The following is a 23,833-nucleotide window of genomic DNA, read 5'->3' on the forward strand; positions in this document are numbered from 1 at the left end:
CAATATAATATATAGATCGAAAAAATATAATATATAGATCAATTTACCGAGAGATTCTCCAACCAGGCACCAGCCATTACCGACCAATAATCACTGACCACATATGACCGCCGGCCACGCCGCAACAAACTCTCAGCGATAGGCTTCAACAAACTCATGTAGCCGTAAACGTTTGGCCAGTCTTAGTAGAAATTTTATAAATATTAAATAATATGTTATATTAGTAATTTTACTGATTTAGCAGTATTATAGGAGAGATGAATGAAAGTTTTATAAGATAGGAGGAGTTTCATCCTCGTAAAATCCAGCCGGTATAGTTACTAAGTTCTTAAGCTTGATAATCAGTCAGTGATAACAGTGTAATAAAATTGTGCACCGATACATACGTCAGTTCCAAGTTAACTCATGTCACTCTGCGGCTCTGCATGTATTTATATATACGTAGCCTAGCTACGTGCTACTACGGTGCCCACAACACTGCCAATAACAACCAGACACCTCGCGAGCACGTACGCCCAGCCAGAGTCCCATATTCTGAGCAGCGAGCAAGCACTAACTAGCTAGCTCCCTGCGCGCGCCGCGCCATGGAGTTCTCACGGCCCCCTCATGGCCTCCGCCTTCTGGTGACCGCGTGGTTGCTCGCCGGCGTCGCGGCGGCACGGAGCCCCCGGTGCCCAAACGTGACGTGGTGCGGCAACGTCGAGGTCCGGTACCCTTACGGCCTGGACAAAGAGTGCGCAATCCACGAGGACTTCCATCTCAGTTGCACGCCCGTGGACGGCGTCTCCAAGCTGTTTCACGGTAAGATGGAGGTGACCAAGATCTCCGTGCAGGATAACAAGGCCTGGCTCAAGACATGGATCTCTCGGCAGTGCTATGACCAGTCCAGGGAGGGGATGATCTACAACGACGCGTGGATGAACCTTACCGGCACTGTCTACGTGCTCTCGGCAAACGATAACAGAATCATCGTCCTAGGGTGTCGAGGTTTAGCCTACATGCTCAGCGATTCCGTAAGTAAGATAAGACTCTTGAGTACATATCAACTGACAAGTACCCGTGCAAATAACGCGGGTAGCTAGCTAATTTTTTTTCATACTAATGTTTGAATTTTTTAACTTAAAAATAAATTTATTTAAATAATGTTGTTTCATTATCATTTTTTATTTGAAGTAGCTTGGACTAGGCCAATATATCGTCTCTCTTTCATCATCATATTCTATGGCATGTTCCCTTCATCATCATATTCTATGGCATGGAACATGAGTTCATTTTCAACATAAAGGAAAATTAGTTATGTAGAAACATAATTTTCGGTATTAATTGAAAGTAATATAACCTTTTTTTGGTCTTTGGTTGTATATCATCATAAAAGTTGAAGACCTCATCACTGCGAGCTCCTCCACGTGCAAACCACGTGATTGTGCTAGCAGATAGATGGCATATATTTGCGCATCTTGATTTTTTTCTTTTATCTACATATTAACCATGGTAGCTTCTATTCTATTCAATGTGGATTTTAATTTCCATTTGGAGCCTAAGTTACAATATCCATATATGACTCCAATCCAATATTTTCTAAATTTCTATACTTTATCTATTCTTTTAAAAATCTAAACGTTAGTTCTATGCATGCTAATTTTTGTAGATTTTTCTCTACATCCACCAACTAATGTGGTAATTGCTAGTCCCTCAGAACAATTGTGGTGGCTTATAAGTTTTCTTTTAAAATTTATCAACTAAGTATTTAGATACACACAAATGAGATGATCTATACCCTATGTGTTGCTAAACCTAACTAATTACTGAATAAATTTCACTAATAATTATTATGCATGATTACTGACATCTTTTTTACTGAACATGATTCAGTAATAGAGTACTTTGATTTAGTAATTTCTGGTTAGTTGTTCAGTAACTTGATTGTTGGGTGCAGAATAATTGCTACACCTAAGGTGTAGAATAGCATTACCATATATGTATTGAAAATATACTTTTATTGCAAAAATTTATCTACTTATTACTAATTCTATTTTACATGGGCCCTTTATTTAAGTAATTTCCTTCCCAATATCAATAAAAGTTGAAATAATATTTTTCATTATTTTCTTTTTCAAATTTACTTATTTATTGTATTTGACACAAACACCTTATTTTTCTATTTTTATCTTCCGATTCATAAGGAATTTACTAATTTTCTGTTAATTTCAATCTTGAATATAGCTATTCTTTAATCATTCCCAAAATGTACACTTTGGATTATTCTAGAACATAGATTGTCATAGAGATAAATGATGCATATCCATTTACTTTTTGATTAGCAATGGTAATTTCAAGTCTATTTCAAAAATTAGCTCTTTAACTCCTTGTATTCTACATGGGCTCTTTACATAAATAGTAATTTGGTTTCCAATCTCAAAGGAAATCAAATACCTTTTTTTATTTCTTTCCAAATTAATTAATTAATTGCATTTTGCAAAGACCCATGTTTAGCTATTTCACTTCCTAGTTCATATACAAATCATCTTTTTGCTAACTATTTAAGTGGTTACGGTAAATGTAGTAAAAGGCAAAATAATAAGCAATCACGGTAGCAACAGTAAGCATCTTCAGTTAATGGCCTATACCTTTGACTTGTATGCATGTACCTGCTGGCTACTGCTTATGATTGTTCGGTTTTTGTGCGATGTGCTTGCCAGTCGATTGGTGTTAACGCCTGTATGCTACATCTGTTATTTGCCGTATGCATGGAGGCCTTGGTGTGACACCATTGCTCGTTGGTTGGGCATGGTCCATTGCAGCCCTGCTCCATGGCATAGATTATGTTTAAAGGCCATTGCTGGAGTTTGTCTGCTAACTGTGCTGCTTTATTTATTTGCAACACCTGCGTGCAGTACGCCATCGGCTGCGTGTCGACGTGCGACGACGGCGTACCACTCAAGAACGGCTCATGCTCTGGGACTGATGGTTGCTGCCAGGTGGACCTCCCCAAGGGCGTGCGGTATTACCAAGGCTATTTCAACCCGCTCTACAACACCACCCAAATTTGGAGGAGGACGCCCTGCAACTATGTCAGTGTGATGGAGAGCGCGGCCTTCAGGTTCAGCACCACCTACCTGACCTCAACGGCGTTCTATGACAAGGACCACGCCAAGATACCCGCTGTGATGGAATGGGCGATTACTAGGAATACTACATGTGAAGAAGCCAGAATCAACACTACGTCCTACGCTTGTGTTAGCGACCATAGCCATTGTATCACGAATGATGCAGGCTACGCCTGTAACCGCTCATCGGGATACAAGGGCAACCCTTACATCAGCGACGGGTGCAAAGGTTCGTCTTCACTCGTCTCTGTCATTTCCCTCTAGTTTTTCATGCTCATCATCGCGTAGAAATGGTGGTCGATTGATACATACGCAAAAATAACCAACAAGTTAACCTGAGTATATATACTTGTGCAATTTCAGATATCGATGAGTGCCTAGACAATGTTACTTACCCGTGTCCTGGAATTTGCAAAAATACACCGGACCTGTTCATGCCCACCGGGGGGGGGGGGGGGGGGGGGGGGGAGGGATGATCCGTGACGTTTGCACGAAAGATCCCAAGTTTATTTGGACGGCGCCAGCTGTTGGTAGGTTGCAAAGAAACTCACGTGACTTACTGTTGATTTTGTGGCATATCCCAATCAGAGTGCTCAGTTTCTATGTATGATCATGCAGCAGGTACAAGTATTGGACTTGTGCTTCTTGTGGTTGCCATCGCTTGTGCATGCTCGATCCAAGATAGACGAAACCTGCACCGCATCAAGCAGAAGTATTTCCGACAGCATGGTGGCCTACTGCTATTCCAGGAGATGAAGTGCAGCAAGGAGTTCTGTTCAAAATATTCTCCGAGGAAGAAGTGCAGGAAGCCACAAACAGGTTTGCGGAGCAGCAAGTCATCGGCCATGGGGGCCATGGGAAAGTCTACAAGGGAGTTTTGAAGGGCAACGTCAAAGTAGCCGTGAAAAGATGCATGACAATCAACCAGCAACATAAGAAAGAATTCGGCAAGGAGATGCTAATCCTATCCCAGATCAACCACAGGAACATCGTAAAGCTCCTTGGCTGCTGCCTGGAAGTTGAAGTCCCCATGCTGGTGTACGAGTTCATCCCAAATGGAACACTGTTCCAGCTCATCCATGGCAACCACAGCGGGCACATTTCCTTGGACACTCGTGTAAGGATTGCTCATGAGTCTGCAGAAGCTTTAGATTACCTTCATTCTTCTGCATCCCCACCAATCGTCCATGGCGATGTCAAGTCTGCTAACATCCTCCTGAATGGTGACTTCACAGCAAAAGTATCTGACTTTGGCGCATCCATTCTGGCACCAAGCGACGAGTCACAGTTTGTAACACTTGTCCAAGGAACTTGTGGCTACCTTGACCCGGAGTACATGCAGACATGCCAACTGACAGATAAGAGCGACATCTACAGCTTCGGAGTTGTTCTCCTGGAGCTTCTCACACGCAAGAAGCCATTCAACCTCAAAGGACCTGAGCAGGAGAAGAGCCTGTCCATGGTGTTTCTGGAGGCGATGAAGGAGAACAAGCTAGAGGATATCCTAGATGATGAAATCAAGAATGATGAGAATTTGGAGTTTCTTGAGGAGATCGCAGAGTTAGCCAGGCAGTGCTTGGAGATGTGTGGCGTGAATAGGCCATCGATGAAGGAGGTTGCAGATAAGCTTGGTAGGTTGAGGAAGGTCCTGCAGCATCCATGGGCACATAAGGATCCTGAAGAGCTGGACAGCTTGCTTGGAGAGTCATCCTCGGTCAACTCAGGGACTATCCTTAGCACAGGGAACTTTAGCATCACGAAGAAAGTTGCTATGGGATTAGAATCTGGGCGTTGAATTAGTCTCTAGTCTGCATATTGATTCATGTAGCTTGCCCTTTCAGGAGATAATAGCTACAATGTACAGGGATAAGTGAGCAGCTACGGTAGCTGGCATGGAAAGCAAAGGCTTGCGAGCTTCCATGTCGTCTTCTCCATGGAGACATAGCTATCAGGGATAGTGACAAGCAGTGACTGCTGGTTCCTGGATGAAATAAAGCAAGATGGCTTGCTGACTCGGCGATGTGGGAAACTTGCACGTATTCAGATTAGACCCCATATACCTTCAGATAGGGTGTCAAATTAAGATCTCTTTGGCCTGATTTGTTTCTGCATCGAAAGCTATCCCAATAAACGTAAAGATATATCATATGATGTGCTCATTCAGGTTACGACAGTTTTTGCACAAACACCATGTACTTATTTCATATGAAGTGTAACTCATTAGCTTACGAGGCTACTTATTTCAAAAAAAAAAACAAGGCTACACCACCACCACCACCAATTGTCCTTTTTTAAAAAAATTGACACCACCGCCAATTGTCTCCAACTGCAGCATATGCCTACATCTATCATGCCGCCCTTGATCTAGCTCTCCTATTTTCGTCTCTGAAAGGTCTCCTATTCCCATCCCTGTTTTGCATAGAAGCGTGAGAGACCCCATTTTTGCTTGTTACATGTTTGGTCACTAAACCCTACAGATTTTATTCATGTAAACAACCAAACATGTAGAATCAATCATGAATTTGTGCATGATACATCCAGGATGATTGTCAGGATATGAATTTGCTCTAGTTACAAGTTCTGCCAGAATTTTATGAGTTTGCCAGCAAATGAAGGCGGCCCCATTGCCTGCCAGCTCCATGGCACTGGCAGTCTGGCTCTGGCACAGATTAGTTGCGTTGTTGGATCCTGGAAGGTGATCTAATCTGTAAATTATTCTGAACGTAACACTGTAGAGAAACGGGAGAAGTCAGCAGCTAGCCAGCAATAATGCTGCATCACATCATGCTGGAGCATCGCGCCATGCAAGCCTTTGAAGCTCTCCCATGATACCCAAATTCCCAATCTCCTCTTCTCCATGGCATTGGCATGGAGACGGAGCTGTCATGGATCATGTGCAGTAGCTGGCATCCAGGCTCCCATGTCCTCTTCTCCATGGGGACAGAGCTATCATGCACGGGTCGGCGGGCAGTAGCTGGCGTGCAAAGGCAATGCTTGCAAGCTTCCATGTCGCCACCATGGACAGCGATAAACAGTAGCTGCTGCGTCCTGGAGGAAAAGCATGGTCAGGTGACCGGTTTTGCCGGTGGCATGCTTTGGTGGGGCCGGTCCACTGGTCATTGATGTGGAAATCGAACCTTCTTGTCAAATGAGCTTACATGTCACCAAAAAACCCATGATCATCTAGTTATCTGAAACCCAATGCTGAACAGATTAAGAAAAAAAATGTCTTCCTTGGATCAAAAACAGTCAGACTGAACTTGGCATAACAATGCTGGTATTGTTCAAACTGCAAACAGCATCAGGAGTCTTTTGAATGCACCATGTTACAAGAGAGGAAAGAATCATACTATCAAAGAACGAAACAGGACATGCAAAATGTTATGTTTCCTGAATATCTCCAGAAAGATTGTACACTTAATGACTTAAATAAGTTGCAAGAAAACTGTTCAGAATGCATTGAACAGTACGGATTACAAAAGGAAACAAAGTTACACCAGCATATCCGTAAGACTTTGACTGTACTAATTTTCAATCCAACCATCCTGTTGTGCCTTGCGGATTTGGGTCCTGTCTTAGAATTTTAAAAGAACACTTGGTCAAAGAAAGAAAGAAAAAGCTCGCCAAAAGCAAATTTTATAAATAAAAAAAGTCTTAGTTTCACTAGATGCATGTATATTTTTCATATTGACAAGTTGTGCGGCAGGCTAACGAAGTTCAGCAATCTAGTTCTCTTTACTCAGCTGCACTCAGACCATGAAAAAGCCTGACTGACTACATAACTTCTGGACTCTTTAGCTGAAGTAGGGATCTTCCAGGGGTTATTCAAAGTTGAGTTGGCCTGTTGGAAAGGATTGTGAGCAGGTTTGATAAAACCTGACCATTTTGGTTCCACAGAAGAAAGTTGCAGAATTGTCGAAGGAAAAGCTCTGGGCATCACATCTTGCTGACCCATCCTCACAATGGTAGCAATCGAAGAGGATGCACCCATTTGTACTTCTGCAGATGTAAGGGATGAAATAGCAGTGTCGTCAATCTCCGAATAAATCATGAAGCAGTGTCTATCCGGTCATGCTTTCTTTTGTTAGGCCTGGAGAAAAAGCAGAACTGAGCCCAAGTCTTCTTTGTCTTTGTCGGTTGTGACCTTGTGGCTCTCTTGGCGACATGTTCACTCATGTATTGCACAGCAGCCTATAAAACAGGACAAAAGGAAAACAAAATACCAATGAACAAACTTTATCACAAATGGTCGCTAATAGTTCAAGAAAAGCAAGAAAAAAAATCACCTGAGCTCCCTTTAAAGCTACATCTCTTGGTGGCACTTGTAGAGGGTTTTCTTCTGCGCGGAGGACACGGAGACGCTGCAAGTTTCCAAAAGAATCTGGAAGCACCCTAATCTGATTATTGCTTATATCCAACTCTTCCAACATCTCAAGGTTGCCAATGGAACGAGGCAGGGATCGCAGGTCCGCGAAATTGTTCCCGACATTCAGTTTAACAAGAGAAGTAACAAAGCAGAAGTTCTCAGGAATAGAATCGAGCTCATTGAAACTTGCATCAACCTCCTTCAGCTTTGTGAGAGATGCCATTGTTGTTGGAAGCCCCCTGATACTGTTGTACCGCACAGAGAGGACCTCCAGAGACTCTAGCTTTCCGACAGCCTCTGGGAGGGCCTTGAGATGATTATAGCCCGCCTGCAGTTCTACCAGTGAAACACAATGGCCAATAGTGTATGGCAGCTCATCAAGGTTGTTTGTCTCGATGATTAACTTCTTCAGACGTGCAAGGCTTCCTATTGATTCAGGGAGTGAGGTAAGATGGTTTGCGCTCACATCAAGCTCCTCAAGCTTTACCAGCCTGCCAAGACTAGAGGGCAATGATGCTAACTGATTACCCCTCAGATCGAGATACATCAAATTGCAGAGATCCCCAATCGACTCAGGGAGCTGCGCAATTCGATTGGAATGAAGGTCCAATTTGGCCAAAGAAGAAAGCCTCCCAATTGCATCTGGCAAAGCCAAGATCCGATTCTCCGAAATATCAAGGGTAACAAGCCTAGTGAGCTTTCCAATAGAATCAGGCAGCCACTCAATCTGGTTCATGAGTTTGCCTTGGAGGTTGAGATCGCAAGAGCCTTTCTTTGCAGCAACTTCAATCATGCTAGCTAGCTTAATGAGGGACAACTTCTCGTCGCTGTCGCCTGCAAAAGCAAAGAATCAATCAATACACACATACTTCCAAGGGTCAATCGATTATCCACCCAAATTATGGACTAGTTGATAGCTAAGGAACTTCCATTTGTCGTAAACCCAAATTATGGACTAGTTGATGGCTAAGGAACATCCATTTGTCATAAAAACACAATAGTGTACAACAGAACAATGCATATGCATCCAATTTAACTCACTGAAACTCAAAATGCTAACACGTTCGTAAAAAGGAAAACTCTAATACTAACAATTTCAATGGCAGTACAGTTAAGCACTCCCCTGAATCACAAATTTGGTAATAAAGACCAAGGTATAATGGGCTCACCGTAGCCGCCATCCACTCGAGCCGCCATGGAGTTTGCTTCAACAACTCTTCGGGGCGTATGCAAGCTCGCTGGCACAACACCATCGTCCCATACTGCGGCCTTGGCCTTCTTGACGTAGCTGTCATCCATGGAGACGCGCCCAGTGCCCGTCACCTTCCTCGCCGCACTGAACCCATTAGTGCCCGTCGACGAGTAGCGGTCGGTGTTGCTGTCCGCAGCCACCGACGACGACGAGGAGGCGGCAGAGGTGGATGCAGCGGCGGGGGCGGCAGTGACGCGCGGCGCGGCGCGGGTGGAGCTGGAGCTGGAGCTGGAGGGCACGCACTGCGACGCGCGCTGGATGAGGTCGTCGAAGAGCGCGTGAAGCGCGTCGAGCTCGAGCAGCCGCGTGGCGTCGCGCTTCTGCTCCCGGCACTGGAAGGCAGCGAGCGCGCGGTGCATCTCGAGCGCGACGCCGAAGAGCTCGTCGGGCACGGCGGGCGACCTGCGCAGGCGCGACACGGCGTCGAGGCGCGCCCGCTCCTCCCGGTCCGCGGCGTGCGCCAGCGCCTCCGCGGCCTCCACCTCCTCCAGCGACGGGCGCGCCGGCAGCGAGCGGTGCAGCCGCATGACCTCCCCGACCACCCCGTCCACCGACCCGAACGCCGCCGCATCCACCGCGGTCCCCATTCCTCGACGACCTCTGCTTCACCGGCTCACCGCCTACCTCTCGCCCGGCTCAGCAGCTCAGGAGCCCAGATCTCCTCTCCCTCCCTCTCGACGCCACGGGATCCCCGCCTCCTCCTTTATGCACGCCTCGGCGCCCGGCCCTCGCCGCTGCGCTTTCTCACCCCCATCGTCGCCATCGCCAACCGCTCGTCACGTGCCGCTCCTGGCCCGCCCCACCCTCCTCAGATGCCCTTCCGGTTCCGGATAAGAACCGGAACCACCACAGCACAGGTGGCGCGACGGCGGACCAAAAAGCCCGGCGCCCGACCGCGGAAAAAAGAGGCGGCTTTTTCCGCGGCGCCGGTGGCCCGATCCAAGACCACCGCGAGGTGGACGGCTCGTCCCGGCGGAAATCTGGAACGAGCGAACCCGGGGACGAAGGAGTCACACTCGCCGGGCTGCGCGCGCGCAGGGAGGGAGGAGGGACACCGACCGAATTGCCGGTTCCGGTGGGCGGCGGGGATTGGGGGAATCGGGCTCCGGCTCCCTCTCTCTCCCCTCGCGCTCACCGAGGTTTGTGCAATGTGCAGTGGCCGTGGGTGGTTCTTGGTGCGCCCCTGCCCCTAGTTTCTGGGGGCGGTTCTCGGGATGGGGAATTGGATTAGAACAGCTCGGGCTGGCACTGGCAGGCAGGCAGGCTCGAGTCACGTAGAAATGGAGGGAGCCTCCGAGCCTGGGGATGAGAGAGAGAGAGAGAGAGAGAGAGAGAGAGAGCGAGCTGTCCTATCGGCTACCGCCTTGGGATGCCGATCGCCTCCTCCATTCGGGGTCGGGTGAATCTTGTTTTCTCCGCACGGAATAATGGGTGGATGGAAGTGAAAAAGGATTAAAAAAGTGAGCATCCTTTGGTCCCTTGTCGGTCTGGATCATGGGATGGATAGCCCTTTGTGGATTTGGCGGCATCTCTCTAGGTTTCGGATGCCATTACAGGATACCAAATCCATTACCGATACCACCTTGATGCAAGTTTATCTCACCGGGGGGTTAATTAATACGCAATCAAGGTAAAAGCCGAGGAGTAATTAGTACTAAGACCACCTCCCATGTCACCAGAGAATCTCTCGGTAACCTCACATTCTTCCTAGAAGTAGCGACTGTTCCTGCTCCTTTGAGACGTATTACTGGCAGTAAAAAATAATAATATTACCCCTAATTATCTATAACAATTGTAATTGAAGACAACGCTATTTATTTGATTCTCTAGATTCTCAATAAATACAAATACATTGGAACCCGAAAAGTAACATCTACTTAGCATTTGATTAGCTTCATGGCCTTCTCTATGCAATTATTTTTTGATATTGATATTGCTTTAATTAGATGGACTTTACTACAATCTTTTAAATTTAAAATTTAAAATTTAAACAAACAAAATAGCATAGAAGATGCTCAATAGAAACCAAAAGATATCATCTAATTCCTCGAAAAAAACTATCCTCTCTCTTTTTTTTTAACCTTGCCAATTCATACGGACTTTCATTTTTTTCCTCACTGCTACAGTAATTTCTTGTGTGAACATTTTCACATCAACAAATACTATATCATCTAATTCCTCGAAAAAAACTATCCTCTCTCTTTTTTTTAACCTTGCCAATTCATACGGACTTTCATTTTTTTCCTCACTGCTACAGTATTTTTCTTGTGTGAACATTTTCACATCAACAAATACTCAATCGATCATTGATGATCCTATCATGATCCGCTGCTAGAGGCATCTGCCTGTCCTGGCAACGGCGAAGGCGAATGATGAGCCACGAGCGGCGGCCGAGCCCTGCTCGCATCGGGAGGGGCGGCCGGGCCACGTGCGCGCGGAAGCCGCCTCGAACCTCGACGCTAACGGCTCGCTTCGGGAGCGCGTCCTCCCTGTCCCCTCCGCGGCTCGTGGGCGCGAGTCCGCCGGCGGCGGCAGCCACGCATGGGCCGCCACCTCCACCGCCCGCCCGGCCGGCAGCCCCACCGCCCCGCCTCCACCGCCTGTCCGGCACGTCGGCGAGGGCGGCACGCGCGCGCGCCGCCCGCAGCTCGCCGCTGTCTTATCCCCTCCGCGGCAGCGGCGGCGGCGGCACGAGCACACGAGCAGCTGGATGCGCGGGTGGCTCTCCTATAGTACGGAAATAGAAAGAAAATAGAAAAATAAATATCCAATATATCCAACTCTGTTTTTCCATATATATCCGATCCAGTTTTCATTTGACTTAAAAATAAATATCTAAAATATTTAAATTCATTTCCATACCTATCCGATCGGGTTCCATCTTAACCTTCAACGTTCATCACAGTATGGTTGGAACGACGCGCCACCGAAGGTTCCCAGATCCTGTCGCTGACGAGTGGGTCCAGCAGAGCGCCAGCCCCGCTTGACATCCTAGCTGGCCACGGTTTTGTTTTTTTTCCTCTCCTCGGCGGCTCTGTGTGCGTCACATGGCTACGCAGTCTCCATTCTCTGATCTCCACAGACCACAGGTGCTTGATCCGCGGCGGCCTGACGGATCTGAGGCCACGCGGCCGTCACGCCGGCTCGCTCCACACGACAGCGTGACGTGCCCGGATGCTTTTGCGCATGATGGCGTCGCGTCTTCTTTAATCTTCAGTGTAGTTTACCATTACTGAATGTAAGAATGGTTACTGCTGGATAAAAGAATTGCTACTGCTGATTTCTGAATATAAGAATGGTCACTGCGAACGGGATCTGGGTAGGGCCAGACGGTTGCGGTGAGCACATCACAGACATGAATGAAACACCTCTGGCTTTTCAGGTAACGGTCTCTGTCAGAGGGCAGGGGCTCGTAACCCTGGGCCCCATCCCGACGGTAGCCGTTCAGACAGAGGTCCCGATCGCAACGCCCCGTCCTGGGAAAACCTACAGGGCGAAAGATGAAATTTCAGTTTGTTTTCACGTCCAATCTGGAACAGCAAAATTTTCAACAGGCATGTGCAGAGAGAGATAAAGATGGAGACTGTACAGGGTTTCATCTTCAAGATGGATCAAAAGTTGGCATTCAGATTAGGATGAAGCGAGAGATCCATGCTACAGTGCCTGACCCAGGGGCACTTGATTGGCGGTACCGGACCGCGTCATGTTCAGGTTTGCGTTGGTTCAGTGACCCTAGTAGCTACTACCAGTTAGGAACAGGAGGGGTGCAGCCAACCAGGCACCCCGGACGAGAGAGATTCCTCCCCATTACTCGTCCAGGCAGGTTTCAGAATTTCTCGTAGAGTTCCAGATTGTAAATAGAGTAAGATGCTACGGCTTCAAATTGGCTCCGACTTGGTACTATCAGTGACTGGTTCAGTAGTGTCGTGGTAGCTCAGCTCAGCGAAGCTCTCATTTCTTCGCCTTGGTGAACCGAAGGCACCTGTACTTCTCGCCGCCGACTGTGATCTCCAGGGCTCCGTCTTGGCTGTCCTGGTTTGAGGCCGTCCCCATGAGGACGCTCTTCTCTTTCTCCAGGTTCTCCCTTTCGATCTTCAGCCTTGCTTCTTGCCGCGCGATTTCAGCCTGCGAGAAAGAAAGGCGCAGCGTGTCAAATTATGTGTCCCAAAGGTTGTGTCAACATTATGAGCTACCAAGAAATTACAAAGGTGAAAAATAAAAAGTTGGTGTTCGACCTCAGAGGATCCTTCAGCTCACCTATCAGAATACTATGACATAAAATAGAGAAAGTGTTTATTTGACAACCCACTACATGGATCACCTGTCTTTATTTCTTAGTCTTCACTTTACCTAAAAGATAAATTTAGGTAAGGATATCGTTGTGTCGAAGAAGTGACCAATTTGACTAGGATAAAGAGCACCACTGCGTAATCAAGCAACTCAGTGTTGCTATCTTTTCTTTGCATGATAAACTCAGTGTCATCATGAGTGCACTAGATTAGATTTATCTTCCAAAGATAAATCTGTTCTATTGACAATCATGACATCTATCTTGGTCATTTGGTTGCTGCCTATCTAATTTATATCCTAATATAGTTTGTTGACTAGAATTTGACAGCATATGATGCTTGCAATCAGGTTACATGAGGGGTTTCATTGTGGTCGCAACAGAAAGTTGTCTCGAGTGATAATGATCTGGCCATGAAGATGCCGGACGTCAACCAAAAAGGTACAACTGAATTATATAGCCTGAGCTGATGAAAATAAAAGGATAGGTCCTTTAGTACTGAGGCCTTCAAGATAGCAGCACGCAATACACAGCAACAACATCCTTATACGCTGGAAACAGAGCATCAAATCAGTATGGGAGTAGGGACTCTACCCAGGCCAAGATTGGTGTATCCATAGTAGGGCCCAAGCATTCATCTCTATGGATTTTAAGCTCATCCCCCAACCCGATCTATACAAGAACGGAAGAACCTTTTCCAAGTTCTGGCCCACTCCTACTGTTTTCCATGTGGGAGTTGTTTCCTCTAGCTCCACAAAACAGGGTCACTTTCCCGTCTTGTGTATTTCTATTCACATTATTGGGTAAACAGCCCAACCGTTAGGATAGCTACAGCTCCAAGTGGCAAAGAGCCATCATCGAGGGCTAAACCTTTCGTTGATGCAGACTCCTGGAGGAAGGGAAGATCCTGCTCTCCTCACTCTGCTGTGGCATACCTTTCTATTGGCATCGTCGACCATCAGGTCGGTAGGCCTGACTTCCATCTATGCTCGATGGATGAGTCTTCAAGTCAAGTTCACTTCTTGCCTCAATGGAATTCTAGGAAATTATAGAAGAGCAAGAAGATACATATTCATATAGTTCATGGGTTGAGAACAGGAGTTGGACTTGTTCTTTAGTACATTGAAACCAGGACCATTATTAGTGCATCTTTTTCATGTATAAAAGTTGTAATTATGTTGCCTTGATCTGTGCTGATAATTTGTGCTCTTATAAACCACAAGTCAATAGTGTTAATGTACACCTAATTCATTTCTTTTTCTTAGAAGAATCTCTCCAACTACACCTGCCTATCACCTTTGTATGGTTTATCAGGCCACTATATAGCATAGTAAAGCACTTACATTGTCAGATAATACAAAGCAGACGTCAATAGGTTTGCATGTAAAAGCTACTACTATACATTGCAGAGAAAACAATGAGCTATCTTGAGAAGTCAATGGATATTTAAGATAATGTTTTCTCTCCAAGTCAGTTATTTGAGTTGTGACTACTTGAGGCGCAGTTTTATGCTTCGCAGGAATCTTTTATATTCTTATCTTCAAATGACCTATCACCTTACTATGGTTCCCTTGTTCTCTACGGAACAGAAAGAGCAAGCTTTATTCCCCTTGCAGCCTTCATGGCTACTACAGTGAAAAGGAAGGAATAATCTCTTACAATGTACTTGTTCATCATTTGAGAAAACTGAAGGGCATTGACTCAACTCATCAAGAAACTCTCTGCAGTGCAGATGCAAGTTTAGTGCCCTCTACTCATCTCAATTTTTTTTACAACGATCATTGAAAACGCACGAACAATCAGATCATCAACATACGATTCATAAATCACAAGGAATGAATCCAAGTGGTTTCAGAATCAATATCTTCCGAGTTCGTGATCACAAAACAGATGGCTGTAAAAGATGCTGGCCAGGAGCCCAAAACTAGATGAGGCGGATGGAGCAAATAATGGAGCAGGAGGGAAGTGGGTTGGGATCCGTACCTCACGACGGGAGAGCTCAGCCTTCCACGCGGCCTCCCTCTCGGCGACCTCGCGCTCGCGCTCCGCGATGTAGCTCTGCATCTCCCGCTCCTTCATGATGCGGTCCTGGATGTCCGCGTCCAGCGCCTCCTTGAGCTCCCTCACGAACTTGTCGACCACCGCCTTTATCCGCACCGACATCTCGCCGCGCCTCACCAACACCACAGCCACCGGCAACAAAGGACAGTAGGACACCGCCCCGCTCCTCCTCTGCTCTGTTGATGTCGGCGCCGTGTCACCGGCGGCCTCCACGGGCCGTGGCTGGGTCTCGGCGGAGGAGGACGGCGGAAACTTCGGCGTCGTTTGTTTTCGGGGCGTTTGCGGGCGCCTGTTGCGATGCTGCGTAGATGATGAGGTGGACCAGGGAGAAAGGTGGCCCAGTGGGCCTTTCATGGGCCATGACTTCTGCTTGCTATCTTTAACATCCTTTTCCTACCTTTTTTTAATCTTTTTTACCTTTGCTCTTTTTGACTAGAAACATTCTTTTCTTACTCTTCTTTCAATAAACAGAAAATCTACATAATTCTGGCCACCAGCGAACAGAGAGGACCACTTTCACAAGGATCAAAGAAGCAGTACTTGTCGCCAACCACTAAACCTCACAAGTATCAAAAGAAAAACACTAACCTCATAAAGTGAGTCCAATTAAAAACGCCTTATAAGGGCATCTACAAGAGACTGTTTATATCTTTCCTAACTTACAGGAATAGATTATAGGAATAGAGATTTTGGTGGAAAAATACCCTCCAACAATCTCTTCAATTGGATATCTAAATGTAGACATCTTCTGTTCAAGATTTCTAGGTAGCTAAAGATGGAGAGCGAGAATGACTCTCTAGACTACGTACAAGATATATAAAATCTGTTAGAAAATACAAAGATATAGAAAATAATTTTTACTCAAATGACTCTCTAAATGATGATTTAGAGAGTAGATTTTAGAAAGGCTGTTAGAGGTGCTCTGAGTGCCTTCTGGCTACCAGTAGTCACCACAGGAGCAAGCTCCATCCTGGAAATGGTGAAACCGAACAGGGTCCCTGATGATGATCACCTTGCCTTCGCTCTTGGAGACGAGCTTCGCGAACGCATGGCAGTCACCACAGATCCTCAAATTTTTCATGATTCTGATAGGCTTCCCTAGCATAGCATGCATAGTTCCAAATGCTATCGCCAACTTCTCGCTGTGATATTTCAGCAGATCTTCCTTCTGCTCGATTGTGAGATCCTGTAGCACAAATTCTGTCTGCGGGACATAACCAAGAGCGTTGATCCTTCCAATCAACCGGTTCAGTTCCTGAACTATGGAGTCTGAGGATGGGTGTGATAAGTCACCAGCAATGAACACATGGACCTGTTTTTCCACCTCAATCCAGCTTCTTCCTGGTTCTTTCTTCATACCTCGGTCTCTCATCGCTTTCCATAACTTCTCAGCATCTGTCCACTGCCGCAGATCCGCATATGTGTTTGACAACAATACACGAGCACCTTGGTCGTCAGGCTCCAGTTTAAGTATTTCTCTGGCTGCGTATGCTGCAAGATTGGCATTTTTATGCATCCTGCAAGCGCCTAGGAGAGTCCTCCAAATAACCGAGTCTGGATCAAGGCTCATCTCATGGATGAATTCCACAGCCTCATTGAGCTTCCCTGCTCGGCCAAGGAGATCGACCATGCAGTTGTGGTGTTCTCTCTCAGGTCGAATGCCAAAGAGCTTCTCCATTGACTTGAAGTAGTACCATCCATCTTCCACTAGACCAGCATGACTGCAGGCAAAGAGAACTCCAACCAACGTTATGCGGTTCGGCGCCACTCCTGCAGATTTCATCAAGTCGAAAACCCTCAACGCCTCAGTGCTTCTCCCATTCTGCGCCAAACCAGAGATCATGGTGCTCCATGAGATTACATCCCTCTGCGGCATCCTGCGGAACAAGGCATCCGCATCCTGCAAACTCCCGCACTTGCAGTACATGTCAAGAAGCGCATTGTGCAGAATCAAGTCCTTCTCATACTTGAGCACATGAGCATGCACCTGCCTCCCCACTTCAAGCATGACCATCCCAGTGCATGCCCGTAAGACACTTGTCAAGGTACCCTGGTTAGCCGAGAATCCAGCATCCTTCATCCTCACAAATAGCTCTATCGCCCCAGCACCATCTCCGCTCTGTGCGAACCCTGCAATGATTGAATTCCACACAACTAAATCCCCAGTCACCATCTCATCAAAGACACCACGCCCGCCATCCAAATCCCCAAGCTTCATGTACGCGTCGATCAATGAGCTCCGCACGAACACGTCCGAATCCAGCCCAACTTTGACAATGCTGGCGTGCATGGCAGCGAGCACCCCCGGCGTGCCACACGCGCCGAGGACACTTGAGAACGTGTAGGCGTTGGGAACCACTCCGTCCCTCCGCATGGCCACAAGGAACCTCAGCGCCTCGTCCTTCCTCCCGTCGGCGTTGGCCAGCGCCGCGACGACGGTCGTCCAGGTGACGACGTTCCTCTCCGGCATTCCGTCGAACAGCCTGAGCGCGTCGTCGAGCAGGCCGAACTTGACGTACATCGACACGAGCGAGTTGGAGACGAAGAGGCCGCCGCCACCGCCGTGCGACAGCGCTCCATGGTCCGCGACGTGGCGGTGGATGAGCCGGCCGTCGCTTGCCGTGCCGTGGCGCACGCAGAGCTTTACGAGGCGGGTGAGGGAGACGGGGTCCGCGCGGAGCCCCGCCGAGGCGAGGTCAGGGAGCAGGGCGAGCGCGGCGCGGAAGGGCCCCTCGACGCAGATGCGGGAGAATGTGGCGAGGAGAGGGTGCGGGTGCGGTTGTGTGTGGTGGAGGCGGCGGCTGCTCCGGCGAGTGGCGGCAAGGCGGTTGCGAGGGAGGCGTTTGGACAGGGAGTTCATCAGATGCAGGCAGAACGCAGGTGAGGCAGTGAGGTGAGTCGAGGCGGCTTAAAGTTGGAGTTACCTGAAGGCCTGACCCGTAGGAATTCTGTAGGTAAAAGTTGGAGAAAATTTTCTTGTTTAAATAGCCACGAATTTTGTGACAATAACTAAATCCCAAGTAAATGAATTTGTACAAAATTTGTGTTTCCTTGCTCCAATAGCCTGTGAATTATCAATAACTCAACCTCAAGTGTGTCCATGGATTCTTAGATCTTACGGAATTTGTGTGTAATACATGACAGCCGCGGGCTTGCAAATTGCACATCAGCTACAGACTTTTGGAAGATTTGTGCATCAGTGACAGTTATGTTATCCAACGAAAGGCAACAAAGGAACAGGATAGTGAAACACATAGCAACATGCACGTAGGAACAGGATCCTGATACAGCCAATGTAGGTTTGATACAACAGTCACGACTGACGCACCAAGTTGCCATAGGCTGAACCATGAATTGCGCAGAGGAACCGCAGATGTCACGCCAATTATTCAGCGCATAAGCACGCTTATTGAATGTACAGGGATGGTGTTTGCGGTTCTATCATTTTGCCGCAGGAGCAGAAATGTAAGCAGCTGCTTTGCCGGCACATGATTTCTGTGCTCCAGTTGGGCCGCACGCGGCAAGAATGGCAACACGGTGAGGTAAGGTCGAGGTTTCCCTCATAGCTCTGCCCTGGACTCGTCGTCTTTAACGCCATCTTTGTGGGTGGCCAGTGCCTTGATGATGGACTGGTATATCCCGATTCCTCTGAGGTACTCGTCTTTGTGCAGAAACTACATGATACAAAAATGCTGATTTAAAATCTACAAAGAATATAATGGGATTAGTTTATTGAATTAACACAAACCTCATTATGGTCATGAAGCAATATTGGTGTGTTCGCCATAGGTGAGAAACCGAACGCTGGCAACCCAATCTGCCGGAAGTAGCGGGCATCAGTAGAGGCTGGGAAAATCTCCGGCTTACCAAGTTTGCCACCAGCACTCTTCACAGCTTCTTCAAGCAACAACCACCATGGGTTTGTGCTGTCAGCAGGTGTGATGGCTGGCTTCCCAAAGTTGTCCAGGACAGACATCTTCTGTTTAAACTGCACAACAGATACCCAGAAGATATATAATTGGAAACTTTCTGAATTTCACATAACCAGGTCATGCATACGTTTGTAGTTGGACATCACAGAATTATAGTTGCATACAGAATATAGAACTGCAGGACCACCTTTATGTTGGACATCACAATGCAATGTGTTATTATCTTTGTCAACATTTGACATTAACAGAACAGGTTTTATTCTCAAATCATGTAAAAGTCAAATATTCGTGTGCTAGATCATATATACAGAAGTCTATGTTCGGTAAACTAAGGCAGTCAAAAGAATAACACCTCTAACAGAAGCACAAAGAAAAAAAACGGAAATTGAATACCTCATATAATTAGCTCAGCAGCTCGCCCCATTAACAAAATAAAGAGAATAATGAGCCCCGTTGATAAATACAAATCCATTCGAGTGGCAAAAGAGAGTGCATAGATTGAAAAAATAGAAGCATATTCTCTAGATGAACTAACTTTGTCAGCAAAAATACCAAAGAAATATTGAATGCCAGTACATAGAGGTCTGATGAACTTTAATACAGAAAATAGAACTGCAGGGATGTTTTCAACTATTCTTCAATTAATCTAAACAACTTATTGCCTAGATTCTGTGCCTTTTTTGTTGCCCCCCCCCCCACCCACCCACACACACACACAAAAAAAAAGGGAAAAGGTAAGGAGCTAGTTAGCATGTTTATACCGTATATATGCCATCAATTGAACAACCATGAACATCATACCTCGAAGGTCAAGTTGCGTGAAGATGGTGCCCATTCTTCAACAAGGCGCCTCTGTAGTGCTTCCACATGGGCACTAGGAGGGATCCGGATGTCAAGACCTACCTCTGCTTCAGATGGTTGGAGATTCATGACAAAACCCTGAAAAGAAGGGTAAATGATAAACTGATTAGTTGGAAATATTACAGCTCAGAACATGAGTTGACATGGTTTCATACGATCATGAACTACTCCAATTTATGCAAAAGTATATAAGTTAGACAGGTAAGAATTCAATGGATCAAAAAGAATGGGAAGTACATCAGATTCTAGAAAAAGCATTATTGTCAATTCAAGAATGTATTTCTGAACAAGATCAATTTTGAGATCTAGATGATCATTTATTGCTCCAACAAAGGACGGACAGTACCAAAAAAAAATCATCAGATATTGGGAAGGAAAAAAGGTGATGTAAGAATAAGAACAATGTCATTTTAAACTCAAATGTGTTTCTGTAAATATAAAAATAACTCAAGAGAACCATCTCACTAATGAAAACAAGCCAATGTACTTGAAGTATAACACTCGTGCAACGATAAAATGACCGGATACCCCAAGTATAAGGTAGTATTTTTTTTAGCAGATGTATAATCCATATTCATTTGTTGGTTATCGGCCTATAGGTTCATGTTGAACTCACAGTATACCAAATCTTCTTAGATATCAAAAGCTAAACAAAACCAATACAAAGAACAGATATTAATTGGCCGATTCTAGCAAATACCAATAATATCATAGGATATTAATTGGCTTACTATAAATGCATCCTCTCATTATCAACAATATCATTGGATAATTAGCAACCCATGAGAGATTAGGTGTTCAAGCTACCAATATGATTTAATCAGATCTAGTAATGGTCAGCTAAAATTCTTGAAACATTAAAACTGCAACTTAGACTGAACATATGTAACACAAAAGCATAGATCAACTAACCGTCGGGGTAGGTGTGCCAGCCTTCAGGTATGCAAAATTCACCGACACAACATCTCCTTCAGCCTTCTCTCCGGACTTCACCAAATCAAACTGTGATGTCCTGAATCTCCTAATAGCCTCCACGGTCTTCATCAAATTCTCCATTGCACTACCATCATACAATTTTGCACCATGCCCTGGTGCACCCTTTGCTTTTATAGTAAGCCACCAAGGGCTACGCTCTGCATAGAACACACGATACTCCTCCCTAGGAGATGCAAGCCCTTCATCAAGGACTAATCCCACGTTCAATTCTTTGAATTCCTTAGATAAAACAAACAGCTCAACACCCTCATGCCCACCAATCTCCTCATCAGGAACAAATGTTATATAGATGTTACGATCTGGAACAAATCCTGCAGAATGGAGACGGCGGATGGCTTCAAGGTACTGCATCCCCACACACTTCATGTCCTGCGTGAAACACAGGGAAGTCCAAGTAAACACGTAAACTAGAGGACTTTTAGAGCTTTGGGGCTTTCAACCATTTCATGAAAAACATGATGTGAAAACTTATCCTAATTGAGCATGGATATAGACAAAAAAGAATCAAATGATTGAGCAAACAGGCTAAGATAATAAATTAGCATTTAGCAAGGGAAGATGGACATTTTGGGTAGAGATGTATGAGGAACATGAATATACAGCATAAGAGTGGTTTTTCAGGCAAAAAGGGATAACTGTAGTGCATTCAGTGTAAAAAACTGTGCGACTTCACACTTAAAATTGACATGGAGTCTTGCAGATTAATATACACTTACTGCTTAACATCTCTAGCATCCGAACATTTGGCACAACAACAGTAAAAGCATCTTTAAGAAATTCCAGCCACAAAATAAAGCATCTTGAGCAAATCCAAATAGAAAGATGACCTTCCTGCTCGAGGTAGATAGCCCAAGTGAATATCCAAATACCAGGCCTAACTAACCATTAAGGATTCAAGCCAACTCGTAGACCATTAACTAAAAATTGGGCTTCCCAAAACAAGTCTACACCAATTACTCCTAGCAATTATGTCCATGATGATTGATGCATACCACATGTATACAGTTCACACTAAACAAGCAAAAATAGCAGCTTTAAGCAACCTTCTCAGTAAGGAAGTACATCTGACCTGGGAGCCCCGGGCGTAGATGCGACCGGATGCCTCGTCGAGGGCGGCGGAGAAGGGCGGGTGGTCCCACTTCTGCGGCTCCGACGGCACGACGTCGGTGTGGGAGTTGAGGAGTATCGAGGGCAGCGACGGCCGCCGCCCGTGCCACCGCAGCAGCAGAAGGGGCTTCCCAGCGGCGAGCTCCAGCGTGCGCGCCTCGAGACCGGCCTCGGAGGCCTGGCCCCGGAGGAAGGCCACGGCCGCAGCGTAGTCCGGCGCCGGCTGCGCCGTGTCGATGCGGAGGTACTCCTGGAACCGGGAGATGGCATCCGCGTCCGACGACGGCGAGGCAGTCGCGGCGGAGGCGAGGAGGGCGAGGGAGAGGAGCAGCGTGGTGGATGCCGTCGCCATGGAAGCGGGAGGTTTCCGTCTCAGATTCTTGGTTCCCATGGCGACGAAAGGGGCTCGTGTGGCGGTGTGGGTTCTGGTTTGTGGTGGGTTTGGACTCGCAGTTGGTGGCGGCGAGTGGCGGCGGCTGGGAGTAGCAGGGCGATCGTGAAGTGACGTGGCACAAATGTTTTTTTTCCCTTTTTTTGGATTGAGCTTCGTGCCTGATTTCATTGGATTGAGCTTCGCTTGTGCTTATGCTGCCGCTGCGGCTGCGGCTGCGCTGCCTAGCAGACTTAAGGATTGTTTGGAGCGCCGCCTAACCCGCCACGGCGCGCCACACTTTTTCCGCCGCAGGTGTGGCGGCCGTTTTGAGCGCCACAAGTTAGGCACGCTGTGGCGGGTTAGGCGGCACTCCTAACAGCCCTTTAGTCTGGGCATTCGGGCTACCCGAATTTTTTGGATCGGGCTTTTCGGGTTTTTGGGAAATTCGGGCTATTCAGGTAATTCGGGTATTAAAGAGCATGCAAGACTGCAAGTCAACAAAAATAAGACTAAGAGAAGTTCGTAACAAGAGTAAAGGTATAGAACAGTAGAACACAACATAAATTCGGGCTATTCGGGTAATTCGGGTACCGCGGCCTACTACCCGAACAAGCCCGAAATTAATTCGGGTTTCACGATTCAATACCCGCGGGAGCCCATTGGGTATCGGGCTTCGGGCTAAATGGGTTCGGGCTCGGATTTGTTATTTTGGATTCGTACCTTGAAGTGCAGGAACAATTTGGCGAACTCTAGCTACCTTCTTAACAAAATAGAATTAAGAACGCGCAGCGTGACGTGCAAGTTAGAGGGATCATTGGCAGCTATGCTAGAGCTTACCGACACGATGCTCTACCTCTAAGGGAGAAGCTAGAGCCTATCATCTTCAACATACATGTTCTCATGGGGTTGCATAAAAACTTTGATTTTTTTTCTTTTTACCCAAATTTCAGTATAGTTTGACCTTTTTACCAAATTTCTTTTTAACCCACTTTTCTGTTGTTCAGGCACACAAAATTTAGTGTGCATCACGATGTTGTTTACAAGTGTCCTACAGTAAATAAAGTGGAAGCTCCACTATGTATTAGTTGTAATATTATTCTCTAATAGTAGGTTCCGGATCTATAGTACTAAGTTAACAGTCTGAACTCTCAAATATAACAATGATAAAGATGATGAATTGTTCTGGCCATCCACTTTGAGTGAACGAGCTTCTCGGTTTTGTGATGATTGTGGAGAAAAGACAGTCCACTGCTTACATATTTCACGTGTATCACTCTAAAACCAAATATTCAACGTACCAAAAAAGCAAGTACAATAAGTCAACATATGTTAAGCATTCATGTCATTTGAAACATGAGCTCTTGTTTAATAAACGCCGGCAACTTTAAAAGATATATCGTATATTCGTATTCTAGGACGTAGTTTTAAGACATAACGTATATCAACAAGCACTATAAATTAACGTAAGTAGAACACTTATCATTGATGCA

General features: G+C 46.2%; 4 protein-coding genes and 1 pseudogene across 4 annotated transcripts; 1 reads left to right on the forward strand and 4 right to left on the reverse strand.

Annotated features, from left to right (window-relative positions):
* Window positions 1-584: 584 nt before the first annotated feature.
* On the forward strand, window positions 585-4,966 carry LOC112898345 (annotated as a pseudogene).
* Window positions 4,967-6,479: 1,513 nt separating this feature from the next.
* On the reverse strand, window positions 6,480-10,060 carry LOC112897111 (plant intracellular Ras-group-related LRR protein 4). Its single transcript, XM_025965309.1, has 3 exons — window positions 8,643-10,060; window positions 7,394-8,307; window positions 6,480-7,298 (listed from the first exon to the last, which is right to left on the reverse strand). The coding sequence occupies exons 1-3, from the start codon at window positions 9,310-9,312 to the stop codon at window positions 7,155-7,157; spliced, it is 1,728 nt and encodes a 575-aa protein (XP_025821094.1). The 5' UTR covers window positions 9,313-10,060; the 3' UTR covers window positions 6,480-7,154.
* Window positions 10,061-12,318: 2,258 nt separating this feature from the next.
* Window positions 12,319-15,524, reverse strand: LOC112897379. Its single transcript, XM_025965665.1, has 2 exons — window positions 14,997-15,524; window positions 12,319-12,850 (listed from the first exon to the last, which is right to left on the reverse strand). Exons 1-2 carry the CDS (start codon window positions 15,426-15,428, stop codon window positions 12,677-12,679), a joined length of 606 nt encoding a protein of 201 aa, XP_025821450.1. The 5' UTR covers window positions 15,429-15,524; the 3' UTR covers window positions 12,319-12,676.
* A 195-nt stretch (window positions 15,525-15,719) lies between these two features.
* Window positions 15,720-17,947, reverse strand: LOC112897419 (pentatricopeptide repeat-containing protein At2g03880, mitochondrial). The gene has a single exon (XM_025965711.1). It carries the CDS (start codon window positions 17,932-17,934, stop codon window positions 16,012-16,014), a length of 1,923 nt encoding a protein of 640 aa, XP_025821496.1. The 5' UTR covers window positions 17,935-17,947; the 3' UTR covers window positions 15,720-16,011.
* A 366-nt stretch (window positions 17,948-18,313) lies between these two features.
* Window positions 18,314-22,452, reverse strand: LOC112897073 (aminoacylase-1). The gene is made up of 5 exons (XM_025965266.1): window positions 21,933-22,452; window positions 20,780-21,232; window positions 19,808-19,945; window positions 18,823-19,062; window positions 18,314-18,748 (listed from the first exon to the last, which is right to left on the reverse strand). The coding sequence occupies exons 1-5, from the start codon at window positions 22,359-22,361 to the stop codon at window positions 18,635-18,637; spliced, it is 1,374 nt and encodes a 457-aa protein (XP_025821051.1). The 5' UTR covers window positions 22,362-22,452; the 3' UTR covers window positions 18,314-18,634.
* Window positions 22,453-23,833: the final 1,381 nt, after the last annotated feature.

The sequence above is a fragment of the Panicum hallii genome, chromosome 6 (genome assembly GCF_002211085.1).
Source record: "Panicum hallii strain FIL2 chromosome 6, PHallii_v3.1, whole genome shotgun sequence".
Classification (NCBI taxonomy): domain Eukaryota; kingdom Viridiplantae; phylum Streptophyta; class Magnoliopsida; order Poales; family Poaceae; genus Panicum; species Panicum hallii.

What these genes read in the sequence shown, in the direction of transcription:
- LOC112897419 (XM_025965711.1), bottom strand. Translation starts at nt 17,934, where the DNA reads ATGAACTCCCTGTCCAAACGCCTCCCTCGCAACCGCCTTGCCGCCACT.
- LOC112897379 (XM_025965665.1), bottom strand. Translation starts at nt 15,428, where the DNA reads ATGAAAGGCCCACTGGGCCACCTTTCTCCCTGGTCCACCTCATCATCT. An exon ending in CTGAGCTCTCCCGTCGTGAG is followed by an intron (nt 12,851 to 14,996) that starts GTACGGATCCCA and finishes TCTTTCTCGCAG; the next exon opens with GCTGAAATCGCGCGGCAAGA.
- LOC112897111 (XM_025965309.1), bottom strand. Translation starts at nt 9,312, where the DNA reads ATGGGGACCGCGGTGGATGCGGCGGCGTTCGGGTCGGTGGACGGGGTG. An exon ending in TCGAGTGGATGGCGGCTACG is followed by an intron (nt 8,308 to 8,642) that starts GTGAGCCCATTA and finishes TTGCTTTTGCAG; the next exon opens with GCGACAGCGACGAGAAGTTG. An exon ending in TAGCTTTAAAGGGAGCTCAG is followed by an intron (nt 7,299 to 7,393) that starts GTGATTTTTTTT and finishes CCTGTTTTATAG; the next exon opens with GCTGCTGTGCAATACATGAG.
- LOC112897073 (XM_025965266.1), bottom strand. Translation starts at nt 22,361, where the DNA reads ATGGGAACCAAGAATCTGAGACGGAAACCTCCCGCTTCCATGGCGACG. An exon ending in TCTACGCCCGGGGCTCCCAG is followed by an intron (nt 21,233 to 21,932) that starts GTCAGATGTACT and finishes TGTTTCACGCAG; the next exon opens with GACATGAAGTGTGTGGGGAT. An exon ending in CACGCAACTTGACCTTCGAG is followed by an intron (nt 19,063 to 19,807) that starts GTATGATGTTCA and finishes TCTGTTGTGCAG; the next exon opens with TTTAAACAGAAGATGTCTGT.